The sequence below is a fragment of the Citrus sinensis genome, chromosome 5 (assembly GCF_022201045.2).
Source record: "Citrus sinensis cultivar Valencia sweet orange chromosome 5, DVS_A1.0, whole genome shotgun sequence".
NCBI lineage: Eukaryota > Viridiplantae > Streptophyta > Magnoliopsida > Sapindales > Rutaceae > Citrus > Citrus sinensis.
This window is the reverse complement of record NC_068560.1, coordinates 20,846,656-20,856,938: the sequence shown is the minus strand read 5'-3', so window position 1 is coordinate 20,856,938 and position 10,283 is coordinate 20,846,656. Positions and strand designations below refer to the sequence as shown.

The window sequence follows — 10,283 nt, the reverse complement described above, 5'->3', positions numbered from 1 at the left end:
CTTTGTTAATTATTTTCATTTGATGATGATGATGATGATGATGATGATGATGATAACAACGATGATGACGACGATGCTAATAATTAAAATAATAAATAAATAATAGTAGTAATTAAAATTAATAACAATAACAACAACAAAAATAGTAATAAATTTTATAATAACCTAAATAATAATTAACATAAAAATAATTAACAACAACAACAACAATAACTGAATTCCATAATAATAATAAATTTTTAATTTTTTTTCAATTTATATTCAAGAACCATAATTATTAATATATTAATTAATAGTAATAATTATATTAATTAATTAATTAATAATAATAGCTAAATTAATTATAATTATAATATATGAATTATTGTGATTATTTATTCAAAAACTATAATTATTCATAATTATTGTTAATAATATATTAACAATATTATTTAATTATAATATATTAATTAATTAATTAAGTATAATAATATATTAATTAATTATAAATGAGGACAAAGTGGGTATTTTTAATTTTGGGGGAGGGCAAAATGGTCAATCCTGCAAATAGGAAACTCATTCCTAACCTCCTCCTTGGGGATGAGTCTCCCATTCCTCATTCCCAAATTTTTGGGGGCCCCATGATTCTGATTCTAATTTTTGACTCTATTTTACAAAGTAAACTATGTCAATGATTTCGATTCCGGATTCTAATTTGTTAATCCGGTAAATAAATGCAACATAAGAAGTTTACGAAATGGTTGGAGAAGGAGATATTAGAACGAACAAGATATGAAGATTGTAGATGGCTTAACAAAGGGGAGTTACTTGGATGGGCTATTAAAAATTTGCTTTGTAGGAGTGGCGCATTTATCATTTTGATTGTGTTAAAAGGCTCTTTTAAGTTTCTAAAATACTTACTTTGGCTTTCCCTCTTACTGAAATCAATATATATAATTTATCCTACACTTGTTTACATAATATCTAAAAACCCCTTCGTACAAAAAAAATCTAATTTATCTTGAAAATATAAAATTATTTATTATAAGAAAAATATTTAAAAATAACAAAACTATTAAGAAAAATATCTTATTTTTCATTTTTAATTCTTACTGACACATAATTTATTGTTTTTAGTAGGAGCATAAGTAATGTATATTGATTACAATAAGAGAAAACCTAACAATCTCCTTCCATTTAAAGTAGTTTTTCTCATTTCTCTCATTTGTTAGTTTATTTCTTTTTCAAATTAATAATTTCTTTCTCTACCTTCGTTTTGCTTTGTTGTACTTCTTTATCGAGTTTGGAGTGCGTTTGGCAGCTCATATTATATTGTATCGTATTATATTAAAACATTCTTCTCATATAAACCCATGTTTAACTATAATTTTTAGTTGCATTGCACTGTATTAAAAGGCGGCTGATACAATGAAAAGACATAAAATAATCCCATGGGAGAGTAGGGTTTATGATGCATTGCATTAAAAAATATTTATTTTACTTTTATTATTAATAATTTATAATAAATTTAAATTTATTAATATCAATTATACTTATATTAAATAAATTTTAATTTAAATAATAATATAAAATATAAACGATAATACATTATTTTACTTTTAACATTATTTTAATCATTTAATCATTTTTTATTTAATAAAATAACAAAATTTAAAAATAAAAATAAATTAATAATTATATTTGACATTAATAAATAAAAATTAATTATAATTAAATTGAAAATTTAAAATATTGTATTGTATTATATTATTTTTATTTTTTATTTTATTGACATTTATAATATTATATTATATTATTTGATAATAGTATACAATTAAATTATTCTTATGTTATAAAAATTAATACGTAAAAAATAATTAATTTAAAAAATTAATTATATAACACTAAGATATTAATAAATTTAAATAGTACTAATTTACTTTTAATACAAAATAGTATTATATATAATACAGTACACCAATATTGTATTACATTACAACTTATTGCATTACACCATAATGTAATATATAACGTCTGGATGGAAGTCTGATGTACATAAATTTTTTTTCCCCTTTGTTAAAGTGATGATCATTAAGAATGTGGTTAATGCAGGTTGCGGTTGCTTTAGAAAAGAATACGAGGTCATAGAGAATGTGGGGAAAGTAGTGAAGTTGTAACTAGAAATGCTAAAGAGAAACAGAGTGGCAAAGAGGGCAGAGCATGGGATGTAGATGTCGCCAAGCTGTACTCCCAGCTCCATTAAGATTCTTGAACACATCAAGGTGATGAAAGGTTGTTAAATTTTATTAAATGAGTATACATGTAGTGATAGTGTATTGACGGATGTATATATTGTCTTGTTGAACAATGCAGGATTTGCAGGTGCACAAGAAAACTTGCGTGTCATTGACCGGCAAGAGTCCATTGAAGAAGGCTGCGAAGAAGCTAAGGGGGCTGCCAACAGACCACCAATTGAGAAGAAAGGCCATTGGCTCATTTAAGTGGTTTTGGTGGTTTTAGGGTAAGGCCTTTTGTGGTGCAGTAACCTGTGTCTGATGACGAGATGAAGTTGATTAGATACATGATGACTGTATATCTTGACGAAAGGTTTGGAAAATGAAAAAGTGTGAATGATTTGGAGGCTTTTGTTGATGAGTTATTTTGGTTTGTTAAGCTATGATGGTTTTTCTTTGTTTCTTTATAACTTCTCCAATTATAAACTATCTTCTCACACAATTCCAAGTTATGCATATACTACTCAACAAAAGTTTTGCATGAAAAATGTGATATCAAGAGCCTAGAAATGGGAACATAGATGATAGACTTGTATATGCATATAACTTGCAATTGTGTGAGAAGGTATGTTTATAATTGCGAGCTCTCTGAACATATTTTTATTCTAATAAATCATGGGGCACACACTGTTATGTTATTATTGTGGACATACTAGGCAATTGTGCTATGATATGGTATCTACTACCAAGTGACAGAGAAAAGTTGCTTTAGTTAGAGAAGCAACAAAAGAAAAAAAATTGGTGAGTAGAATGGATCTTCGGTTTACTTTTTGTTTAACCAAAGTATAGACTTCTTAACTTAAGTTGTTGCATAAGAAAATTGTGTAGTTGCGTTTGAGGGCGCTTGATGAGGTTTTGAAGGTTTGTCTAAGGCTTGTACTCGGAGGTCTCAGTTTTAAGAGTTTTCTTGTGGAGAGATTCTAAAGTACCTCTGTTGTATTATATCCACTAAATGCATATATTACATTTGTGCATGGATTAAATATAACCACAAATTACATGATGATTTTTTAAAACAAATGTTCAATTTTTATACATTCATTAAGTGGGTGTTGCACAATAAAGGTACCTTAGAATCTCTCTTTCGTGTGATGCAACATAAGCCCTTTCAAGACAATCGAGTGGATATGATTGTGGCTCTTATGTCATTCAGTTTATGAAGCCCGTGTTAATGTATGAGATCTAAATTTTATGGTGAGTGTGCAAACAATGTAAGTCGATTGTTTCTTCGAATGTTCATAGAGTTTGCCTTTATTTGGATTAATGAGTTGATCACAATAGAAGTTATCGTGCATTATCTTGTTTAGAAAGTAAAATTAATTTTGTAATTTACAGCATGATTCGGATGAAGTAAGAAAAACTTGGCAGTTCAATTGGTGAATGTCGAGAGTGTAACGTGTTAAAGGCCAAAATAATTTCATTTGAGAGCAGTTTTTACCAAGCTCTCCAAGCGAAGTAGGTCATGGGCTCCGAATTAAGACTAAGCTTAGTGTAAAATATTTTGGTATTATGCATCTGGATAACATTAATCTATCTCTCGAAACATTCATCGATAATGCCATAATTAAGCTCCTCTAAAGATGCGATATGTGAATGCCTCTCCGCCTTTTTTGTATTAAATTTTTAGGTTGAACTTTAGATGGACTAAGTATATCAAGGCAAATCTCTTCGGAATTCTAATTATAAATATAAAATAGAGCTATACTATGGATCAAGATCCTCTCTTGATATGATCGTCCTCTGAATAAATTTTATTAACGTAATTGGTAGTTAATAAATGAAAAAATAAAGGTAGTTAAATATCAATTATACACTAACACTAAATATAGGTAACACAAGATTTGTAAAAGATCAAGAGAGGATCATAATCCCTATATTATTGCAACATCATAGAAAAGTAGTGGTTAACTAGCTGTCAAATATTTTCCTTTCAATAGTTATAGGTAAACTTGATTCATATTAGCCATGCTTTAGAAGCAAATAATGAAATTCAAGCGACAATGCTAAAATGTGAAATAATCATGTGATGATAGAAAAACGAAAGTATTAAGTTCACAATAACCATGTCTAAAATCAATTTATACTCATGAGTTAGAAAACATTATCCATTCCCAATGATGAGTTGATGTGAGCCATTGAATTCTTCTCCGACATTCATATTAGCCATGTTGTTGGTTAAGTGATGTGTTGCTCTACTGTTAAGACACTATCCATCATTAGCAGGTCGTTTAAAGTTAGATCATAAGCAACTTCAAGCGTAAAGAAAATTTCAGTTGTATAGTGTCGCAATAATGAGTATGGCATTGATAGTTGGAACAACTCATAGCATAAGAGTCATCAAAATGTTGTATAAATCTAGCATATGGCTCAAAACTAGCCATAAAAGTATATTTTGATCTTGTCCCTCTCAAAATGCCTTGATTGAGGTATATAGTTTTCAATGTAAAGTATGACTAGATTTATGGCATATAAGGACATTGTCATTAGAGCTGTCTCCATTAGGTATTGAGGCTTGACCATGAGACATATTGGAAACATGTTTATTGTAACACCCTAGGTGAATCCCAAATCGGCAAAGTACGAGAGAGATGCTAGGTTTATAACGGATGATCCACACCTTAATCTACAAAACGCATTGTGGGGTGTATAGGCTCCCTAAGAACAAAACCGTGCGGGCCTTATTAAGGCCCAAAACAAACAATATCTTGCCAGGTCTAGGTTAGGTCATGACATTATAATATCAAAGTGGTTCCGCATGTCCTCTTAAGCGATGATATGGTAAACCTCAATAAGGATGCTGAGTCCCTAAGGGGGTGTATCTAACACCCTAGGCAAATTCACATCGGCAAAACACGGGAGAGATGCTAGGTTTATAAGCGGTGATCCACACCTTAATTGGCAACACGCATTTTGGGGTGTATGGATGCCCTAGGAACAAAATTGTACAGGCTTTTATAAGGCCCAAAGCAGACAATATCTTGTCAAGTCTGGGTTGGGTTATGACATATGGTATCAGAGCGGCTCCACGTGTCCTCTTGAGCAATGGTAGGGCAAACCTCAGTGAGGATGTTGAGTCCCCAAAAGGGGTGTGTATAACACCCTAAGAAAATCTCATATTGGGAAAGTACGGGAGAGATATTGGGTTTATAAAGGGTGATCCACACCTTAATTTGCAAGATGCGTCTCTAAAGAGATTGTGTTTATAGTTCTTGGAGAGAAGGAATTTTGGTTTTAAGGCAGATAGAGTAGTTGTGGAGGATTGATATTTGCACTTAAAGCTAGAAAGATGTTGGCAAAAAGGTGTGAGGCATTTTTAGCTTGTATAGTGGCTAATGTGAATGGTGAGGTTTCTCTTTGAAACAATAATGTTGTTAAGGAGTTGCCTAATGCGTTTCCAGAGGATTTGTTTGGCTTGCCTCCTAATCGAGAGATTGAATTCTCGATAGACTTATTGTCGGGCATTGCAACTATCTCAAAAACACTTTATCGCATGACGCCTATTGAGTTGAACGAATTGAAAGTTCAACTGCAAGAACTTCTTGATAAGGGCTTTATCTGTCCTAGTGTGTTTCCTTGGGGAGCACTTGTGATGTCTATAAAGAAGAAAAATGGCTCTATGAGGTTATACATTGACTATCGACAGCTGAACTCGGTTACCATCAAGAATAGATATCCTCTTTCCCACATAGATGATCTTTTTGATCAGTTGCAAGGTCCATTGGTATTCTCGAAGATTGATTTATGGTCTAGGTATCATCAGCTTAAGGTCAAAGGTGAAGATGTACCCAAGACAGCCTTTAAAACTCGATATGGGCACTATGAGTTCCTTGTGATGCCCTTCGGGTTAACCAATGCTTCTGCAGCTTTTATGGACTTGATGAATAGGGTTTTTCAGCCTTTCCTTGTCTGTTTTGTCATTGTCTTCATTGATGACATTCTGGTATACTCTAAAACATGTCTTGGGGTGTATGAGCGCCCCAGAAAACAAAAATGCTCGAGCCTTGTTAAGGCCCAAAGTGGACAATATCTTGTCAGGTTTGGGTTGGGTCATGATAGATTGTATCAGAGCAGCTCCGCTTGTTCTCTTGAATGATGGTGGGGCAAACCTCAGCGAAGACGCTGAGTCCTTAAGAGGGTGTATGTAAAACCCTAGATGAATCCCACATCGGCAAAGCACAGGAGAGATGCTGAGTTTATGAGAGATGATCCACACCTTAATTGGCAAAGTGCATTTTGGGGTGTATGGGCACTCCAGGAACAAAATCTTGTGGGCCTTGTTAAGCCTCAAAGTGCAATATCTTGTCAGGTCTGGGTTGGGTTATGACATTTATTATGTGATGTTGTCCAATAATATTGTAACTATATTGATTGTCTTCTACCACCAGTAGGAAAACCTCTGAGATATGTATGAGATAACATTCATTCCTCTTTTAATATTGTGATTTCTATTCCTAGCATTAAAGTGTCCCTAATATCAACTATATCCATATGCTTCTTTTCTACTATTACCCCTAACTTGAAAATAATTTTAGAGTTCACTATTCCATAATTTGCATTAAACACAAATTTAGCACTCTAGTTTTGTTCCCATTGAGCCTCATGTGTCAAGAGTAATGCATAGCATATCCATCATTATATGTCATTTTATTATCCTTAATGACTGAAGCAAGATCTAAGCTTGTGTTTGGTTGGAAGAGATGGTGGAAGAGAAGAGGAATTGAAAGGAAAGAGAGGGACAGAAAATGAGTGGAAAAGAGAGTCAATTTCATTTTCATTATTTAGTTGGATATAAAATTCATTTTTATCCTCTTATTTCTTTCCCATCTCCTTTTTTCTCCTCTCTTCTCCTTACATTTCTTAAAAGCAAACGTGTCACAAATGTCTAAGTCCATGTCCATTCAAAACTTGCATTAATATTCTTAATAGACATGGATTCCTTTTTAAGCATATTTCTTCTCATATTGAAGTTACATTATTTTAGCTTCAGATTCAGCTCTAAATTGTCTCTCAGTAGACTTCCATACATCATACAAATTATCACAGTGAAGAATAGAGCTCAAAATACCTTCACTAATGGAGGACAATAGCCAATCGAGAAGAGCATGTAAGAAATGTAATGTTCTAGTGTAATCTGAGCATTAGATATGAAATCTTCAAGCCGATTTTCTCTTATTGAAGTACGAACATGTTTTCGCCAGAGTTAAAAATTGAATGGATCTAGCTTGACTGGGGTAGTAAATGAAAATGAAATCTGTGAAGATTGATATGTATGTGTTGGATTTGGATTTGATGTTTGTACTGCTTGAACTAGCCATATTTGGCTCTGATACCGTAAACATGAAATGGAAGTGGAGTTGTTTCGTTGCTGAGAAAATATCTCAGAGAATATTTTTCAACTCTGTACTTTTATTGCTTAACCCAAATGTTACAGTGACATTCAGTTTATACATATTTCTTAAGCATTATTATTGTAATAACTCACAACTAACTACTAATATTACAAACTAAACTTCAGTAACAGATTTTAACAACTTATGCTGAGTTGTCGGCGGAGCTCTCACTTTGCTTACTGTGATCTGATGTGATAGGCTTGTTAACCTTTCTCAGGTTAAGTTTCTCCTTCTCCTTCTCTGCATAGTGTGCTTCCTTAACAAAAACCAATTTAGCCATATAGCGATGCGGAAAGACGTGGAGTGATGAGTACTTTAACGGGAGTGGTTTTAACCAGAGTCAAGCTCATTCCCTCACTCATATCAACTGGTTCATCCAACGGGGTTTCAAAATCAAACCCATGTAACAAAGTAGCAAGTGTAAGGTGCGTAACTGGGATGGCAAATGAGGGTCCAGGGCACATTCTTCTGCCACTACTAAACGGTAACAGTTCGAAATTCTGGCCACGAACATCAATATGTTTGTGGGTGGTAAGAAATCTCTCAGGTTTAAACTTATAAGGTTCTGGCCAAACTCGTGGATCGCGATGAATCTTCCAAACGTTAACATATAGTACAGTGCCTGCTGGCACAAAGTAGTCATTGACAGTGCAATCCTCCGTAGACGCATGCGGGGCTGCAAGTGGTCCGGCAGGGTAAAGACGCATTGCCTCCTTGATAATTGCTTGGAGATAAACCAAATTTTTTATGTCTAATTCATTCACTTGTCTTCTTTTACCAATATGAACGTCTAGTTCATTTTGAGCTTTCTTTAAAACATCACGGTGGTTGAGAAGTAAAGATAAAATCCATGTTAATGTTATTTTCGAGGTGTCTGATGCCGCTAATATGAGAGCCTGCAAAAGTGGTCAGTAATAAATAGTATAGCGTAAGCCTACATATTGGGGCCAAATAACTCTACATGACCTAACATTAAAAAAGATTTAAGGATCTTATTTAGAAATTACGATGATTTTATTACACAATTGTTAATGAAAACCCTGTAGTACTTTTATTGTTTTTGTTAAATTTTTCATTTAGTTCAAAATAATCATACCTTACAGTTGGAGTTTTTATTTTACGACAATTGTTGCATTTCCTCCACAATACCATAGCACAATAATACCGAATGTAGCCTATAACTTTAAGAGTATTTTGTTAAAATATTTCAAGTTTTTATTTGCCTTCGTGTGGGGTTGAGGTAGGATTAGAATTGTCTCTCTATCATTACCCGTGAAATAAGAAAATGCTTTAATCAAGAGAGTCATACCAGGCATGTAGCTTTGTTGATGGTATCAGCATCATCACCTGGTAATTGTTGGGCATCATCCCGCAAAATGGAAAGCATCACATCCATAAAATCTTCATGACCTTCTTTGTTTATCATCTGGCCAGATTCTCTTTTCCTCTTGTGCTCATCCAACCATCCTTGAGCTAAAACATCTAACTCCCTAGCGTTCTTCTTCATTGCCCTCTCATCTCCCCCTATATCAAACCATCTCAAAAACGGCAGCGAATCTGACACCACGAACTTACCACTAAATGCAAAAAATTTGGTCAATTCCTCTTTCCATGCTCCTTCATGATCGGTATCCTCTTGTGATGATGATGAATTGCATCTTTGTCCAACCGTTACCCTTAAGATCGCATTAAGGGTTACATCCTCAAACCATTTGTTCATCTCCACCAATACCTTCTTGTTGTTATTATGATCCGAACTTTTGTAATTGTTCGTACGTTCCCAAAAGTCATATAACTCCTTCAAACAAGTCTTCACCTCGCCTTCTCGAACATGCTTGAGCTTCTCAAGCCGATGGTTTGAGAGAAGCTCAAGTGTGGCTATCTTGCGTATCTGGCGCCAATGGGGACCATATGGGCTGAAACCAAACATGGAAAAGTTGAAGCCTAATATCTCTGCGACAAGAGCTTTTGGACGGCTGGCAAAGACTCTGTCATGTGTAGTGAGACACTCTTTAGCCATCTCCCAATTGCTCACCACCAAAGCCCGATGTACGCCCATCCTGATTGTGAAGATTGGTCCGTACTTGTCAGCCATGTCTCCCAACACTCTGTGAAGGGGGAACCTTCCCAAGAGGTGTAGATGCCCAATCACAGGCCATGCTCCACCAGCTTCTGGAGGTCCTCTCTTCTTCTTATTGCTTGCGTAATTTCTTGAAACAAACAACAACAAAGTGTATAGAAAGATTATAAGGGTTAAAATCGCAGCTACAGCACTTGTTTGGGATGCAAAAAAGGCCATCGCCGCTGCTTCCTTCTAAGCCTGAGTGGTTGAGCTTAATATAATATGCATGCAGATTCAAGGCAAATAGAGGAGATAAATATCAGTACCGTACATTATCAAAGAAATGAAATCCATATTTATAAACCCATATTTCTATTGGGAATCCACATTTATGAAGGGACATATCTACTGACTACCCACCCACATTTATGAGGGAGAAAAAAAAATCTATCCCAATGGGAGGGAAATAAAAGTCTTTGCTGCAAAGACTCAAACCCATCCCCCAACAACTTCGTTAATAGAGGGACCGGTCACTTGTTTTATTAAATATTATTAGTT

The 10,283-nt window shown here is 34.0% G+C and overlaps 1 protein-coding gene across 1 annotated transcript; it reads right to left on the bottom strand.

Moving 5' to 3' along the window:
* Positions 1-7,659: 7,659 nt before the first annotated feature.
* LOC102630824 (cytochrome P450 CYP82D47-like) lies at positions 7,660-10,070 on the bottom strand. The gene is made up of 2 exons (XM_006471439.4): positions 8,973-10,070; positions 7,660-8,559 (listed from the first exon to the last, which is right to left on the bottom strand). The coding sequence occupies exons 1-2, from the start codon at positions 9,960-9,962 to the stop codon at positions 7,936-7,938; spliced, it is 1,614 nt and encodes a 537-aa protein (XP_006471502.2). The 5' UTR covers positions 9,963-10,070; the 3' UTR covers positions 7,660-7,935.
* Positions 10,071-10,283: the final 213 nt, after the last annotated feature.